This window comes from Caenorhabditis remanei, chromosome IV, assembly GCF_010183535.1.
Source record: "Caenorhabditis remanei strain PX506 chromosome IV, whole genome shotgun sequence".
NCBI classification, from domain to species: domain Eukaryota; kingdom Metazoa; phylum Nematoda; class Chromadorea; order Rhabditida; family Rhabditidae; genus Caenorhabditis; species Caenorhabditis remanei.
Genome location: NC_071331.1, coordinates 5692174 through 5710661, shown reverse-complemented (window position 1 = coordinate 5710661; position 18488 = coordinate 5692174). Strand labels below are relative to the sequence as shown.

Sequence of the window (18488 nt, the reverse complement as noted above, 5' to 3'; positions counted from 1 at the left end):
ATCGATCAGTTTGATTAAACAATCAACATGCATGTCTCCCTGGGTCTCTCGACCGTCGTCCTCCTCTTCTGTGGTTAGTTCCGACAGCTTGGCACCGTGCAAGTCCATGTCCTTTCAGCCCAAAGCGCCTTCTCGTCTCGAGTCGTGAAACGCAGTGAAGATCTCCGCCAACAAGTGCTCGGAGAGCTCAACGAGTTCCGTGCAAAGTATGCCGAAGCAGCACAAGTCAGCAACATGAATGAGTTGGTGAGGAGTGATAAGCTTTGGACTTCTAAAATCCGATTTATTTTAGACTTACGACATGGAGCTGGAGAAAGAAGCTAGTCAGTACAATTCTTGTCACGACGAGGAGTCTATCAATCGGCTTGAGAATGAACCCAATTATGCTCTTCGCAAGAAACAAATTGAAAATGACTTCATTGAATACACTGCACTTCATAGAAATGATACTAAAGGACTCAAAAGATACTTTGGAAACGGAGACATGTTTTTTGCGGTTCTTCAACCAAATGCCAACAAAGTTGGATGCTACCATTTCACTAGTCTTTGCGTTCACAAAGTTTGGTCCCCCGCTGCTATCTTCACCGATGTCAAACGATCGACTGTTAGAGGATGGTGTATTTTCGGACCGAAGTAAGACGCTCATAGATTTAAGATTTAAAAAAAAGTAATTTCAGAGACAGTTTCAAACCGGACGTCACTTTCTATGGAAAACCTGGAACTCGCTGTTCTGGAAAGCATACTCGCAATGGATTGTGTAAAGCGACTAATCAGTGATCCTTGATTATTTGTGAATGATTTGAAATGAATTGGTTTTTATAGAAACTTGTTTTTTTCCATTTCTTTATAGCAATTTTTTCACTGATACATATTTATTTCAAAGAAGAGGGTAGTTTCAACTGGAATGGCTTCTTCATTTAGTAAAACATATTTTTAAAGCAAAACATAAACATTAGTTCCACTATTCAAAATAGTTTCTTGAGATGTGTTGTTTAGACAAGCTGATATCCACAAACCACGCCAGATCCGTCCACGCATGAAGTACAACGAACGTCGTTGAGGATGTGGCCATATGTATAAATAGAATATGTTCTACATACAATCAGGCAGTCTTCCATTACAGTTGATGGACTGAAATATGTCTTTGTGATTTGCTGGACCATTTGTGCACGACTAAAAGTGAAAGCGACAACAACTTACGATCCTGTTCCTGAGAGAAAACCAAACTTTCTATAAAGTGATTGATCCAGATCAGTGTATCCGTCAGTAAATTCAAAATGCTAAAAACAATACTAGACAGTTTTACTGATTTTATTAGGGTGTTTTGTGGCCACCCCTTCTAAGGATAGAAGGCCGCCGGTTATTAGCCGTCGAGGGTGTCACACGTCTCGGTGGTTTCCTGCTAATTCAGGTGGTTCAGTGGAAGGCAGGACCCGATGTACTGTTACGCGGTTTATTCAACAACCAGTTTATTAAGGGAAAAGCATGACACGAGGTGTCGGCATTAAAACCTTTAACTGATCGAGCTCTTACATCAAAGCACAGAGATAATGGGGGAACGAGGTAACTGATTAGAAAGCTACTGCGGTGGAATTCTCTGTAGAGAATTCTCGCGGTTTCTTACTAAGAGCTCTCAGCGAGTTCATACCAGCGCTTCCTAGAAGGATTCGCGGTAAAAACCCACTTCTCTCGTGGTAAAAACAACAACTCTAAAAAAGGCAGAAACTCTCTTCAAAAGGGAAATTAATTATAGGCCAGCGTGGGTGTCGGTCAGCTACTGTAACAGTCGTTTCCTGTGTGTCGTGGTGGGAGTTCCTCGTGGTGGAAATGGCGTGCGCCTTTGAACTGTAGTGGAGACGCAGACATCGTTGTTGGCGGCGATTTGAATTGTAAAAGGAATTACTTCCTATTACAATGAAAGAGAAAACAGGGAAAAAAGAAGATAATTAACAGAAAGTAAAATACATAAATGTAATTGAATAAATTATAGTAATTTATACAATCAATTAATGCATTTTAGTTTGGAGTGTGACAGAGGCCTGATCGGGGACCTGGCAACTGTCAACACTCCGGGGGGTCTGAGGCTCGGCGGCTTGAGTTATGAGAACATAACGTGCAAGCTTGGCTTTCGGTTTACGAGGTTGATAAGGCCGGACACGGTGAGTGGGCAAGCGGATGTTTGCCCAGTCGTCAATGGTACGAGGTCTCCTCAACTTGACGTTTTGAGAGTACTCGGAACCTGATGACTTCTGGTCATCCTTGGACTTGTATGCGCCTGGACGACTAGCTCCAAGGGTCGGATTGAACTGTTTAGTATCTTTCGGGGTTGTGTCAGATCGACCAGCAACCACGTCCGAAACTGTGTCGTATGATTCGATCGTTGGATCGAAACAATATGACTTTAGTCCAACTCTACTCCTGTGTGAGCTCGACTGACGGATTCCCAGATTCGGAGCGGACTTATCAGATTCTTTCGTGGGTGCGTCTGAACGACCAGCATCCAGATTCGGGACAACGCGGTTGAAACCTTTTCCAGGTGTGTCTGATCGACAAACATCTGGAACCGGAGTCAAACGCTCTATTCCTCCTCTGGCTGCGCCTGATCGACCAGCAACCACGTCCGAAACTGTGTCGTATGATTCGATCGTTGGATCGAAACAATATGACTTTAGTCCAACTCTTCTTCCGGGTGGATCCGAAGAGGCAGCATACTCATCCGAGGTCTGTACTGAATTGTCCGTGGTATTGAACTTCCTGTCCTTGGGTGCGCCAGATCGACAAGCATCCATGCTCGTGAGCTTACGCAGAACTCCTTCTTCAGATGTGCCTGAACGACAAGCATCTGGAGCCGGAGACGCGGTAAGATCTCTAACAAGGGATGCACCTGAACGACCAGCATCCAAGTACGGGTACTTCAAAACGTGTGCCCTTCCATTATCTAACTTCTCTCTGACGCGGTGAACTTTCTGGATTATTTCTTTTCGATCACTGATTCCTGTCTGAAACTGGTTCTCAGAAAGTAGAGAGCGAATTCCGTCAAAGTACTGTGAACGAAAGCCGCGATAATCCTTTGACAGCTCGACTTGTTCAAGAACAAGATAGTTATCACGGGGATAGACGGCGAGTGAGTCAAAGAATTCAAAGCTTCTTTCGTGAGACATTACTTCCGGATGGGTGCAAATTTCAAATTCTTTCAATATGCACTCAAACACTCTGTTACCAACCGAGACCCGTTGAAATTCCGTGGTGACGCAGGGTTCTTCCATTAGGCTACAATTCATCATATCCTTCTTCTGAGTTATCCGTGGTTCCATATATCTGATTGTTGAACTGCCGTCACTAGCATCCAGTAGAAAGATATCTCCTGTACACTTCAACATCCGCGGTTTTTCTCCTTTAGTTTGACGATTCACAGTTCCATGTCGAGGATTTCCGAGACCAATGGTGTTGCAATTTCCTTGTTGACTGACGAAATTTCTGCCACGAATTCCGTGATGATTTTTTGATATCAAGCTGAGGTCAAGGTTGGCGATTTGTCGTGATCTTCTGACAGCAATTGAGCCATCGTTGTTATCGGTGGATCCGGATTGAACTTGGGGACTGGAAGGTGCGCGGTCGATGTTGCCAGGATTGGGATCAACCAAAGAGATGGAATTCGCGGGATGGAAACGTGAAGTTGCGGTAGGTACAATCAGAGGATTGAACTGGATAACTCGAGGAGCCGGAAAGATGATGGAGCCAAATGGAGTGAATTCCACGTATCTTCCTGATGGAAGCAGTGCTCTAATCGAATTTCCCAAGATGCGAGACAGCATATCGTTCCCGATGATCATTTCTAAGGCGCGGCCGTTGGAGGCGCGGTTTTTAGTAATGACTCTAGGATCGATATGCCGTTCCCGCAGGAAGTCACTATCTGTAGCTCCAAATTGAGGACAGAAAAACTTTGTGTCGGGAAAACGAGAGCGTCCTGATACGAAAAATTCAACAGGATTGCCAGTTGTTGCGAAAGATAATCGATACATACTCATTCTCTCCGTGGTGGTCGTGCTTACACCCTTAATTACCGCTGTTCTATAGCCAATCGGAGATAGACCAAGACGTTTCGCGCAGTTTTGAGACAAAAATGAGCACGAAGCGCCGGTATCCACCAGGGCGAGAACCACTTTTCCCTTCGCAGTACGAAGAGCCAAGAACGGTAAATGAGATAAATCTCCCTCTTCTTTGACTCCGGATGCTTCATAGCATTCGTTGACAAGAGTTTGAGGAAGTAGCTTTGACCGAGCACGGTGAGAAAGAGGATCGTCTAATACCTTGAAAGGTCCCGAGGGACCAACGTTTGGACATTTATTGCGAGCCCCCGGAGGGGCCACGAAAAAACGTGGTTGGATTAGGATTTAAGTCAACTTTTTTCATACATTTACTAACCCGATTCGAAACATTTTTCACACTTCCGAACGGGATCAGAGATGTTTCCGGCTTCAAATGAGCCTCCGAAACACGATTCTGATTCTTGGAACGCGGATATTCTGATTCTAGGCGTGCTTTCGAGGAATGAGCAAGTTGACGACCCAATCTATTCGACGGTGTGGGCGGCGCGGTAACGATTCGTCCGTGGTTTGAAAACTCTTGGCGCTTCGTTTCCGCTCCAGCTACCGAAGAAACAAGAGGCTTTTGGTTTTTAGCGCCACTCGAATTTTTCTTTCCTTTACCTGTAGTCTTCCGGTTGGAATGTTCAGGCATTTCAGTCGCATCAGTATTGAAACCGGCGCCACGGGAAAAACTCTTCGAGTTTCGCTTTTTACCAGATTTACGCGGTGGAGGAATAGTCGAACCTTCGATCATAATCATAACTGATTCTTCATGAATTTTCGAGCTATCCTCTTGTACCCACGGACAGAACCTTTCATAGAACCTGTTTTCTTTGAGAAACTCAGAAAACGTTCCGATGACTTGTTCTGTTGTTGGTGTTTGTCCATTTGCGTTCACTGGTCGTAGACGTTTGAAGGCTTCCCGCGGTAGCTTTCTGGCGAGTTCACGGACAAACGATGCCGAAGAAACATCTTCTTTGAGCTCTTCCAACTGCAGTATCAGCGATTTGCAATCCTGCAGTTCCAGAGTCGCACGTTTGTAGTCCGTCTCGTGGAAAGTCAAGTTTTCAAAGCGAGCGCGGATTTCATTTACTACCGAATAGTTGTCCTCCTCAAACTCGTCTCGGAGAGCTTTAAAGGTAGCTTCCAAGGCGGCTCGTGGGTCAATCAGATCGACAATAAACCGCTTCGCTCTGCCAACAAGTTTGGTTTCCACGAGTGAGAGCTTCAAGAGATCGTCCAGCCGGGGATTTGTCATGACCAGTCTATCGAAGCAACGAGCAAATTTTCCGTACTTGATCGGATCAGCATTGAACTGGGGAAGCACTGTCACCAAATCGTGGTACGATAGGTAACGGTAATCCTTCTCCGAATCAACTACGGATTGGGTTTGCTCAGTTGACTCGCTGCTTGGATTTCCAGAACATTTGATTTTATCACCGATAGTGGCGCCTGGCTTCAATGAAACCTTCGCCACATTCTTTGATATCTCAAGATAGTTCAATGGACATTCCTGAGTCTTGTGGGATTCGGACGTACATAAAAAGCAGAGGTCGTTTTTCGCACAATACCTGGAACGCAAGGGACTTTCGCAAGCATAGTCATCATGTCCTCCGGAACAGATCGGGCAAGAAATCCGCGCTTCCGAGGGAATCGCATGATTTCTTACAGCTGATGCTGGTACGTTGGAGAGAACTGCACCACTGAGCCGGTCGCCAAATGTCTGATGAACAATTGGCGCGGCATCAGGACGCGGTTCAAATATCTGTGGGAAAGACAAAGCACGTCCACTTCCGTTTGTTATAGCGGACGGACCCGCATTGAAAGATTGAGCTTCTGCATCACGAAAAACATCCTTTGCCGAATTGACCGACATGGAACGACGTGGTGACTTTGAGTTGTTTTCATCTCCGCGGTAGCTCATTTCCGTGGAGACAGACGAATGCCGCGAACGGCTGGTGACAGAAGACATTGTTAGCAAGATCGATATCTGAAAAAATGTCTTGATTAAAGGTGACTAAACCTGGGGACCCGGGGGAAATTTAAGCGTAGCTATGAGGTTTGAGCCGAAGCCCTTTGAAACTAAAACTTCTCCCGGAACGAGATTGGTCTTGAATTCCTTCCACGACTTGTACAAAATCGCGGTCGAAACACAAGCGCAAAGACTGATTGATCTTGATTCCACTTGTACTCCACGGTATGATTCCTCCAGCTTGATGACGGCGTTGTTTATCGAGAAAACGCTTCCGAAGTCGTCGCAAAAGTTACCACACACTTCCTTCTCGGTTCTTGATCAGGGAAACGATGGGAGTAGAGCCAGGGATAACGAACCAGAAAATGTCTGAAAAATGTCCTAATTCTCCGAAATTTCGGACACCAGAGCCTCGTAACTCTGAGCCACTCAGCTGTGAGAGCTGACGTGTTTTCGAAATATTCAGGTACCAACTGAACATCCCGAGGTTTTTTGTTCTCTCCATAAGTTTCCGTATCCACAACTACTATCTACAAGAAACCAGGATCGGTAATTCGAGACAGTATTTGATATACAGAAACATTCAACTTTCGCGGTCACCGTTGGACTGGTTACCATTTGGCTCCGCTTTTGTCAGAAAGCTGTACTTTGAGAAGTCGCACTCAACGAATACCCGTTGGACTGGTTACCATTTGGGCTCGTGGGAATAGAGCACTACGGATTGCTGTACTTTTCCTCCCGATCTGCTGATGATCGATTCATAGGAATTTTCAGCGCCCACCGGTCGGGCACTATAACTTGCATGGATTGATGAACATTACACGACTCCACACTAAGTGAAATCGAGCTCACTAATGCTCACAATCGATCGAGGTCGCAATAGATTTGAAAACGTTCCGTACCCTCTTTACGAAAAAGACTGCTAAGCTAAGCTGCTCAGCTGGTACACATTCTCACCTCAATCAGACGATTTCTTCAACACAAGAAAACGCCCTTTTCAGCTACACAAACACTCTTTCGCAACGAAATCGAAGTCGCTGCTCAGAATGTACTAGAGACGTGGTGTGAATCACAGGTCGAATACGAGGTATACGATGAAGTATGATTCAACACCAATACCTTCTCAAGAGCCTCGCGCTCATAGAAAAGATATTTCCTACACTTATTTTCTCGGAAAATCGTGGTACAATATCCCAGATTACGGAGCTAACAAGGTTCGGAAGTACTCGTTTATAACGAGATGAACACGTGGGAAATTCAGATAAGGTGACAAAGATGATAAGCAAGAGAGAAATGTTTAAGAGATACATGACTCGCGACGTTCCGATGCACTGCGAGGTATATCTCACCATACGGGACCATGAGCTACATTACCCTGTTAATCAGGTTCAGGATCTTTAGAGAGAACTCATTAGATCCGAAGCGTCTGACACAAAGAATTATGTAGTAACATCAGCACTAAATGTGCACATCAAGTCATTCTCCGACATTCCATTGCTCAACTCTTTGCCACGTTTCCGAAGCATCCTCGCGGGTCGATTGGAACTTCTATATACTCATAGTATGCGCTATTTTGTATTGTTTGCTTTTGTTTCACTGTTCTGGGTACTCGGAATAATTTTCTTTCCTCTCGATCGAGAAGGAATCGAATCAGAATCTCGGTCTCACACTCATCAGATAAATGCGAACATTTATCGAAAAAAGAGCGAGGGCACGAGAAAAAGACTCGACGAAACGCATCCCAATGAATCAAAAAGCTGGCAACACTGAAAAATAGCAGCACTACAATGAGAAAGAGAAGTCAAAATGCCAAGATTAGTGCGACCGAAATCGCTCTAACTTTAGACTTTCTAGAGACTTCAAGATCATGACGGATCTTGCGATGAACAATGAAGAAACAATTGCACCGCGTAGTTTATGCTCTTTCTCTAAACGGAGATGAAGTAAACGAGTCGGAATTCCAGTTTCGCGGTAAATTCACGATGACTAATGCCATCTTCACAATTTCTCTCGAAATTCTCGCCACTAATGTGTATAAAATACACAAAAGCCACGCGACGTGACGGAATAACAAGTAGAAATCGCGGTGAGAAAAACTGCGCTGATAGAAACGAATTTCTACGGAGTATCATCTCCCAAGAATTCACAAAATAAGGCGACCACGAGCTTCTGAAACGTCTCGTAAGCCGAGACTTCTCATAGACCCGCTATCTCCTCAACTCAAATGCTCTATTTCGTTATTAGATACTCAGAGTTCTACGTTTGTCTCAGATTATAAATTTCGTATGGAAAGTTTCGCGGTATCAAATGATAACACTGAAGTAATGTAAGACTTCGTCGGGTTTCGGCCATTCCAGTTACTGTATTGGCCCTTTGGAGCAACGGGATTCTAAAGAATGCCATTGCTCCGGGGGGCCAGAGGATGCGAGTGCATCCCCCACCCGAAAATCCTCCTTCACGAGTGAAGAAGAATCTTTCGAGCGAAGCTACTGAAATACCAAACCTCTCGGAACTCCAAACGTCTACTCCAATGCTAGAATCCTCCCTTCACGCAGTTACCTACGCTCCGGGGGGCCAGAGGATGCCTGAAAGGCGTCCTCCTCACACGATACTCTGAAACCTGTATTCAAAAAGAATAGATAAGAAGAAATACAAAAAATTACAATCTGAAACAACGTAGCCGACTACTCCGATTAATTCGGGAATTAATCGCCAAAGGTAAGACAGCAGTAGCCATACCTCCAGGGATATTACCGGAATGTCGGAATAACCGGATAGACTCTTCCAGCTCGCGGTATAACCGCTACTGAATATGTCCAGTCGCCTGAGCGCTAGAGAAGAAACTCTCCAGCTCTCGAACTAAGTCTTCTGCTCCGAAAGGCGCTACTCCATGTGGAATGCTCCCACTCGATGCTTCGTTTCTCACTTTCTCCGATAAATACGAGGTCATTTACGATCGCGGATTCAACTATTATATCGAAAAATCGATAAAATATTCGAGTACCGGAGAAACATCCGATTTCTCGAAACTTGGAGAAACTAGCACCAAATGTGCTCGCGGTCAACAACTCCTCGTTCCACCTCCCATCTCATTATGCAACGATCAAGGAGATTGAACGATTAGCTCAGAATCGCGGAGCATTTCGTAACAAAAGACAGTGTGAAATTACAACGTGTTTTTGCGAACGCGGTGAGTTTTTGAGTTCAAGAGCTCGAAATAATCTAACAATCCCAAAAACTTCGAATTTCCGCACAGAAACATGTGTTTTCCGACTGCTCGATCGCCGAAGAATTCTATTCGCAGTGTGACTGACAAAATTGCAGACTGCTTTCGAAATCAGGGCCTCAGCCGGAATTCAACTAGTTCCAAAGCAAAAAAAATTTACGAAGTCTTCATAATTGTCGATCGATAACGATCAGTATTCCTCAAAGACTCTAAAAGCGCGGTAAATTCTCAATTAGCAACATTAGGAGAAATACTCAGATGGATTTGTGAGTCCGCGAAAATTCAACACCCTCGTAATACGAAGGAGGGAAATTTCAGGGTTTCAGAACCTCCATCACTCATTTCTCCACACTACGCTCGCTGCTTGAGCGAAAAATCGATAATCGACTCTTACTAACCCTAGCATCGATCGCAAATGCTACCGGCAAGAACTTCCGCGGTAACCACTAGCGTAAAACACCAAGCCCTCAAGCATGCCTTGTAAAAATGGTAAAGTTGTGCTCTCAATCCTCCAAACGACTACCGATTGTTCTCAAGCAATTCTCAGCGAGAATCGCGAAAACCAAAAGGCGAGGAGACAGCAACAACTCCTAAAGTTTCTCACGAACGCTTGCTAGAACTGTTCTGAGCACATGGTCCCAGCTATGCAGCTTGGGACGGCTTACCCCTACCTGAACAGTCAGTCTCGCGAAGATAAGACATTCCCCGTTTCCTGGCTGACCGTTAGCGCCCGAAGGTGCGGGTGGTCACAAAGGGAAACTAAGGGACTATCTCAGAGCCTCGCGAGCCCCAGCTACTCCGAAGAGCAACTACTAGCTCGTACTCGTGAGAAACACCCACAATTACGCGAAATGCGAGGCTTCACACAAATTTTTAGGAATATCCCCGCGGTATCGCAACAAAAAGTTTCGAAACGACGTGGTTTTTCCACTAGAGACACTTCAGACTCGAAGCATTGCTCATTGGAAATAGTTCGCATCGATTTTTCCCGGTTCCGATCACATTGGGCATTTTCGAAAATTTTCGAAATATTTCGAAAATCCGAAAATGTCCAAAAAGGGACCAAAACAGGGAAAAATGCGAGAAGAACTCATTCAGAAGCAACGCTGAATCCGAAGAATTACACCCATAAGTCTTTGCACTTTTTCTATCAGTTTTTCATCAAATTTTTCTTAATGAGAAAGGAGTTCTAAAAAGTTATATATTGTCCATGAGTACTAATATCATGTTGCCAACATTGTGGTAGTTGGGCGATTCCGGCCGCGTAGAACTATGGCGGCTGTGAGCTGAAGAAGCGATCAATGTCTGATTTCACTTGCATTCGATCATCAAATTTTTGTCCAGCTAACGAGTTTTGTAATGATCTAAAATGATGATAATCAGTTAGAGGAAGGTCTGAAAAATACGGCGGGTGGAATAGAACTTCAACTCCCTGAGCCTTTAAGAAGGTGCGAGTCTTGGTAGCAGTGGGTGGGCGAGCGTTGTCATGCAACAAAACTAAATGATTGATTTCCGGCCGTGATCAGCGATGGAATTGGATTATTTTATGGAGTTGTTGACAGTATAAGTTGACTGTTATTGTAGCACGATCCGGAAAAAGTTTGTAGCAAATGACCCCGTTTCTGTCCCACCAAACTGATAGCATCACTTTTTTCTCGTGCAACTCTCTTTTCTGGTCCGTCAACGGGTCTTCATTATTCAAAACCCCCTGCTTTTTACTGTATGGTATACATAGAGACCCCGTTTCTCATTTCCCGTAACAATATCAAGAATCCAATCGAAACTACGCTTCCGACTGACCAAAGACAGCGACAGGTCACAACTGAGCTTCAACTGAGAATCGGCCAGTTCATGAGGAACAACTTGTTCGTATTCTGCTGTTCTTCCAGATTCTTTCTGATGTCTGAATATTGTTGCGGACGAAGCCCCAGTGTGTGAAGATACTTCACGTACACTTGATCTAGGCTCTTCCTCCAAGACATCTGTGCTATCATCGTCGATATCTAAACGAGGGCGACCAGAATGGGACTTATCATGAAGATTGTCATCTTCCTCTTTGAAGTTATTGAACTAAGTTGCTGATGTTCTATAAGATATTATGTCCTCACCTATGGTTTCGCGTATATTTCGATAAGTTTCCATTGCACTTCATCCGGGGAGACATCCAAGTAGAAAACACCCTTTTAGAGCATGGCGATCTTTGGCGAGTACTTCTGCCATAGTACGCTGTTCTGGGGACTTGCAAAACAGAAATGTTTCTTGAGGGTAACAGTAATAGTTAATAATAAAAAAAGTACCAAAAAATGTCATGGGGTCAGAGGGCAGTACATTGAACAAAAGTGCAAAGACTTATGAAACACCCTAATATAAACTTACTGTATCGTTTTTGCCCGTGTAGGCTGTCTGACGTTTGGCATCAATCCAAAATCCTTCATAATATTCATCCCATTTAGAACTTAGTCTGCCTGAAATATTTTGAGCAGGGGAACGTTCAAAAATTGATAACTAATCCTATCAATTGTTTGTTGAATATTACAAAAAAAGACAAACCTAGAATCCATTTGAGTTCTGCTTCTGTCTGCACACCAGTTAGTTTATAAGGTCCCATATCCTCACACACTGTTTGAGCTTCTTCTAAACTTGTAGCGCCAATTTCAAACGTTTGCATACAAACAGTCACATTATTCTTTCTTTCAAACATCTTCCAGTCTTCAACACACCTTTTGAATGTGTACTCGGTTCCATTTTTTATCCATGGTACTGTTTCAGCGCCGACCGTGACAGTCAGATCGATTGCTTCGTAAGCTGGACATTGGCTCAGTGAGAACTGCGTCTAGAACAGAAATTTCCTTCGGAATTCGGTACTGTTCAAAACTAACTTTGAAAGCAACAAACATTTTATCTTCCTTTGTTGTTTCAACTACAGTCAATTTTTTGGAAATATTGATGTTAAATGAGAGACATTGTTCATTTGAATTCATGAATACCAAAATGCAGTCACTCTTCTGGAAACATTCTTCAACACATTCCGCATTGGGTTTTGATATTCCTCCATTCAAATCGGCATCCAGAACTTTTCCGAAGATTTTCATCATTTTTTGTTGGCCTAAAATTGAGAGAAATAATTGAGTTTTCTTGTGGTCTCTTACCGTTCACAAGACAAATGAATAACAGTAATATTAGATAACTAAAAGACATTTTCAGTTGCGAATTTTATGAAAGAAATACGAAATAAAGTTAAAAAAGGAGGGAATTGTGAAAACAAGCATAAAACTTCAGTTTTGAAGGAGCTATAAATTTTCACGATGTCTTTATGTCTCAAGGAGAGAATATGTAGTATGGGCATAACCTGGCAACTGAGATGTAAGATGTCTCAAGTTGTCTGTATCAGAAATAGCTAGCGGGGTAGAATACCTGTGAAGGTATGTATCAAAAGTTCATCGGAAACACAATCATGAATTCTTGGTTGATTAATCAGAATTTAGAATTTTTTTTAGAAATGTCGGTTTTAGGTAACGCATGAATATTGGTTTTGAAGGATAATGATCATAGTTGTCAAGGCCCGGCCCGGGCCGGGCCGGGCCGGGCCTTGTCGGCGAAATCAGGGCCCGGCCCGGCCCGAAGGCCCGGGCAAATTGGCGCGAAAGTCAAATTTTCAAATTTTTTCAAATTTTTTGAATTTTTTTGAATTTTTTTGCGAAAAAGTCACATTTTCGACTATCAGTCAGAATTAGAAGAAATTCTGAAAAATAGTCAAAAATGGTCACATTTCCGATGAAAAATTGAAAAAAATTGGAAAAAAAAATTGGAAAAAAAAGGGTCGTTTTTTGAAGCCGGGCCTTCGGGCCGGGCCGGGCCTTGAAAATTTTCTACCGGCCCGGCCCGGCCCGGCCCGGCCCGGCCCGGCCCGGGCCTTCGGGCCTTGCCGGGCCTTGCCGGGCCGGCCCGGGCCTTGACAACTATGATAATGATAATAATGAAATCTGTTCTCAGTTTTTCACCTCTGGATTAAACTGCCAACTTTGCGACTCGATAATTCCGGGTCACATTGATCTTCCCCGCAAAATCCCCCAAAATTATGAGCCGAACACTCACACAATTCCTTTTTTATTCCATCAGAATCGGTGAAGGATTTTTCTACAGCAGCCGCGCCCTTCATTATTTGAAAGGCGCGCGCTTGTATCCCGTTCGTCACGAGATCAGGATACGCAGGCGGCGCGCAGCCTTTTTAGGCCAAAGCCAGCCGCCGCACGTCACTTCTCAGGGAATTTTAGGCGAGGTTTCGGCGCCTTGCCGGCATTTTGCCTCTATTTTCGGCGAATTGCCCTCACTTTGGGCAGGTTGCCCACTGGGCGAGGGTTGGGCAAGAGTTGGGCAAGGATGGGGTGGAAGAAGTGGGGGTGTGCGTGAGGATGGAGTAGGGCAAGTTGCCCATTTGTAGGGCAATTCGCCCACTTTATGAACATGCGCTCTACTGCACTCTGATAATCATCATTTTTTTTGCTGCGTCATTTATTATTTTAATTTATTCGTTTTAAATACACTATTCTATCAAATGCATGTTTTTAAAATCCCAGAAAAGATGCTATTCGAAAGTAAAGGAGATCTTCGTAAGTGAAAAAAACGTATTAATCCAGAAGAAAATAATTTGGGACTTCAGAACACTTGTTCGATGGAAATAAAAACCGTCTCTCTACGGAACTTCTCACCGCCAGCTATTGATCTGACTGTCAGCACTTCGACTTTCTGATGCTAGCCACATGGAGTTGACTCATTCAAGTAAGTTATCTTATAGTGGAAACGACAGCTCATGATTCGACGTCTCCCTTCGCTAAACCGTCTCTTAATACAAGTGTTATGATGAAAAGCAAAATCTTTTCGAAGATGAGGATCACTGCTGCTACTAACAAATTCTACTATTATAAATATCATTTCAGGTCCCTCGCCGAAGACTTCTCGTTATTATGAAACGTCGAAACACCTCCTGCCAACCGTTCTCTCCACTACTCAGATAGAATTTGTTCCCTTCTAACCCTTTCTTCGTTCACCAACTCTTCTCACATACATATTTTTGGTTTTGATTTTGTATTTTTGAAAAAATTAATAAATGCTGATTAAATCCATAAATTTTCTTCTGTTTTTCACTAAAATTAATATATTGAGACGAGGGGAGCAAGCGAAGCGCACGCTAGAAACAACATAAAATGGGCAATTCGCCCTCGATTTGGGCGGCCTTGCCGCCATCGTGGCGGCAAGCCTGCCCAATTGGTGGGCAAATCGCCCAAAACGGTGGGCGAATTGCCCAAAATTCCCTGAGTTCTCTCCACCGCACTTCTACCACTTTTTTGACACCACGTTGTGGTCCGTTGGTTACAAATTTTGTCCCCTATTTTACCTTATTTTTATACTCTTTATATGTTCTCCTTCCCCTCTACTTTCTCCCCATAAACGGCTCTACAACTCTACAAACCTCTACTGAAACTCTACTAAACAGGTTTTCACCTGAAGGAGAACCGAAAGGTTTCCTCGCACCCCACTAGGGAGCTAGGTTCTTCTCCTACACATTTTGCTCCACAGTTCCTGTCGATGGGTTTTTCCCTTTGTCTTGTCCCAAATCTTTCTCCTAATAAACGGGTCATTGAGAAACTGTGTACTGTTGTCTCATATGCATAGCTTATCCAAAGGTTCTGCGGAACCGGGGCTCATACGGCGCATACAGGAGGTCCACCTGGGTTATGACTGTGTCCTGGTCTTCGACTGGACCCACAGGCATTGTCAACAAAATCATAGTATTTTTTTATTTAAAAAAAACTTTTTACTGCTGAATTTGTATTTTCATTACATTTTTAGAAACATTGCAATTTTATCAAACGAAACGATTTATTCGAAAACTGAACTATAACACATTATAGAGGGAAACACTTGGAAAAAGGATAAGTAGCGTAATGAATTCAGAAAAAAGATTTAAAAAAATTTTGTTTCATAGAAGCCAATATCCACAAGAAATTCCTGATTCAGATATCGTCGACTCCACACCAGTTATTTTGTAAGGTATAGTCTTACCCTCACATATTGTTTGAGCTTCTTCATAACTTGTAGTTCGAATTTCAAACGCTTGCATACAAAGAGTCACATTATTTTCTCTTTTGGCAATTTTCCAATCTCCAACACATTTTTTGAATAAGTATTCATTTCCATTCTTGATCCAAGGTATAGATCCTCCACCGACCGTGACCGTAAGATCCATTGCTTCATATTCTGGACATTGGCTCAATAAAAACTGAGTCTGAAACAGAAAATCATTTGGAATCCTATTTTTTTTAGAAAACTAACCTTAAAGGCGACAAATAAATTATCCGTTTTTGCTGTCTCTACCACTGTCAATTTTTCAGTCGAATTGAAATAAAATGAGAGACATTGTTCTTCTGAATTCATAAAAACCAGAATACATTTACTCTGCTGATAACATTCTTCAACACACTCAGCATTGGGTTTCAGTGCCCCATCGTTCAAATCGGCATCCAAAACTTTTCCGAAGATTTTCATCATTTTTTGCTGACCTAAAATTGAGAGAATTACCTAAGTTTTGTTGTGGTCTTACCGTTCACAAAACATATGAAAAACAGTAATTTAAGAGAACCAAAATGCATTTTTAGTAGCGAATTTCACGAAACAAAGATAAATGAAGTTAAAAAAGGGAGAGTCGCGAAAACATGAAAGAGCTATAAATTTCACGATTCCTTTATGTTTCTAGGGCAGAATATGTAATTTGGGCATAACCTGGCAACTGAAATGTGAGATGTCTCTAGTTGTCTATTTTTAAGTAGCTAGTGGGGTACAAATCAAAGGTTTATACAATCATGAATTCTTGGTTGATTACTCTGAATTCAGAATTATTTTTAGAAATGTCGGTATTGAAAGTAAAAAACATCTGATATTGCTAAAATCCACAGTTGTCAAGGCTTGGGTCTCTTCAAAACCGGCTTTAATTTAGTAACTTTTTTTTTCAGAAAAATCATGAATGGTCGAATGATTGCTCAAATGATAGTTATTTCAGCTGGCGCTTTGGTTTGTACAGCTTCTTTAGTAATTTTACTAAATTGGTTCTATACATTTTTCAGAAACATTATAGTTTTATCAAACGAAACCATTTATCAAAAAGAGAAAATGATATCACGCATACTAGGGGAAAACTAAATACAATCCTTAACGAGATGGACTAGTAAACAAAGATGCAAATGTGAGAGAATTGAAAAAAGGAGAAGAAGTGTAATACATTCAGTAAAAAGATGAGAAACTTTTGTTTTATAGAAGTCGATATCCACAAACAACTCCTAATCCATTTATAGTCGACTCGCAACTGTCGTCGTTCATTCTCAAATGGCCGTCAAAGGTTTTGCAAACAATCATACAGTCTTCTGTCATAGCATTTGATCTGAAAAGTTGGTTTGAAAAATAGTTTCTAGTAACAGGTTCTTTATGCAATTTGCAAGAACTCACGCTTTCTTCCCTCCACAAAGACAATTTGTTGTATAGAACTCCTTATCCAAAACAGTATAACCGTCAAAAAAGTCGAATTCCTGAATACAATATAACGTATTTTTTCAGATCACAAAAATTACTGTGATTTCTTGGCCACTGTACGCTTCCTGTCGTTTTGCACCTATCCAGAAACCTTGAAAATTATCAGTCCACTTTGAGTTTTTTATGTCTGGAAAAAGATTTGCATATAAAAAAATTGAACTTATGTACCGTAAACCCAATTCAACTCCTCGACTGTCTGCAATCCAGTTAGTTTGTAAGGTCCCTTTCCTTCACACTCTTGTTTCGCAGCTTCGAAGCGTGTTACGTTGATTACAAACGTTTGCATACAAACCACCACATTATTCTTTCTTTCAAACATCTTCCAGTCTTCGAGACATCTTTTGAATGTGTATTCACTTCCATTTTTTATCCAAGGTACTGTTTCAGTGCCGACCGTGACAGTAAGATCCATTGCTTTATACGCTGGACATTGGCTCAGTGAGAACTGCGTCTAGATTAGAAATGCTTTGGAATTTGGCACTGTTCAAAACTAACTTTAAATGCAACAAACAGTTTATCTTCCTTTGTTGTTTCAACTACAGTCAATTTTTGGGAAATATTGATGCCAAATGAGAGACATTGTTCAGCGGAATTCATGAATACCAAAATGCAGTCGCTCTGCTGATAACATTCTTCAACACAAGCAGCATTGGGTTTTTGTATTCCGTTATTCAAATTGGCATCCAAAACTTTTCCGAAGATTTTCATCATTTTTTGCTGACCTAACGTTGAGAGAATTGAATAATTGAATTTTGTTATGGTCTTACCGTTAACAAGACATAGAAACAGTAATATTAGAAAACAAAAATGCATTTTTAATGGCGAATGTTATGAAAGAAATACAAAATGAAGTTAAAAAAGGAGGGAATTGCGAAAACAAGCATAAAACTTCGGTTTTGAAGGAGCTATAAATTTCACGATGTCTTTATGTCTCAAGGAGAGAATATGTAGTATGAGAATTACCTGGCAACTGAGATGTAAGATGTCTCAAGTTGTCTATTTCCGAAGTAGCTAGCGGGGTACAATACAAAGGTATCAAAAAATCATTAGATTTTTTCAGAAATGTCGGTTTCAGGTTTCACATAAATCTAAATAGTTTTTGAAGAATAGTATTAACAATGTTGACGTACATGCAACAAAAGTCCAAAGATAATTCATTTAAGCCAAGTAGAGAAAACCTGATATATTTTTTCCGAGTCGACGCGACATTACACTCATTGAGTACGGACTTTTCTCTTCTCATTTTTTCATCTTTTACGGAACAGAAAAATCGATTACTAAAAAATTATAATAGATGAACCTATGGCTTGGCACGATTCGAAACTGCCTTTGACAGCAGCGTGTTATTCAATTTTACTTAGCGCTCGAAATGAGGCGTCCCACTTTTTTTCTGATCATTTTGGAAATCAGTCAATTTTTGTCGGAGAGTATTCAAACTTTCACAAAATCTGAAGACATAGCTGGGGACGCGATTTCCAATGAACCGTTTTATGACTAACCGGGACGCTCGGGACGCGGAAGGTCCCGACAGTTCCATTCCTAGTTTACATTCATAGATTTTTCTCTGATTCAAGGCTTTGATTTCCTTTTCAATCGACTCTTGTTCAGATGTTATGTT

At 42.1% G+C, this 18488-nt stretch overlaps 3 protein-coding genes across 3 annotated transcripts; 1 reads left to right on the top strand and 2 right to left on the bottom strand.

Annotated features, from left to right (window-relative positions):
* Positions 1-27: 27 nt before the first annotated feature.
* Positions 28-777, top strand: GCK72_012519 (uncharacterized protein; the record flags this gene model as incomplete). The annotated part of the gene is made up of 4 exons (XM_003089913.2): positions 28-73; positions 119-246; positions 293-633; positions 678-777. 4 exons carry the CDS (start codon positions 28-30, stop codon positions 775-777), a joined length of 615 nt encoding a protein of 204 aa, XP_003089961.2.
* Positions 778-11647: 10870 nt separating this feature from the next.
* GCK72_012518 (uncharacterized protein) lies at positions 11648-15835 on the bottom strand (the record flags this gene model as incomplete). The annotated part of the gene is made up of 5 exons (XM_053729183.1): positions 11648-11751; positions 11837-12119; positions 12166-12392; positions 15350-15572; positions 15620-15835. 5 exons carry the CDS (start codon positions 15833-15835, stop codon positions 11648-11650), a joined length of 1053 nt encoding a protein of 350 aa, XP_053583955.1.
* Positions 15836-16591: 756 nt separating this feature from the next.
* On the bottom strand, positions 16592-17581 carry GCK72_012517 (uncharacterized protein; the record flags this gene model as incomplete). The annotated part of the gene is made up of 5 exons (XM_053729182.1): positions 16592-16721; positions 16787-16866; positions 16909-16961; positions 17039-17321; positions 17366-17581. The coding sequence occupies 5 exons, from the start codon at positions 17579-17581 to the stop codon at positions 16592-16594; spliced, it is 762 nt and encodes a 253-aa protein (XP_053583954.1).
* Between the last annotated feature and the right edge of the window lie 907 nt (positions 17582-18488).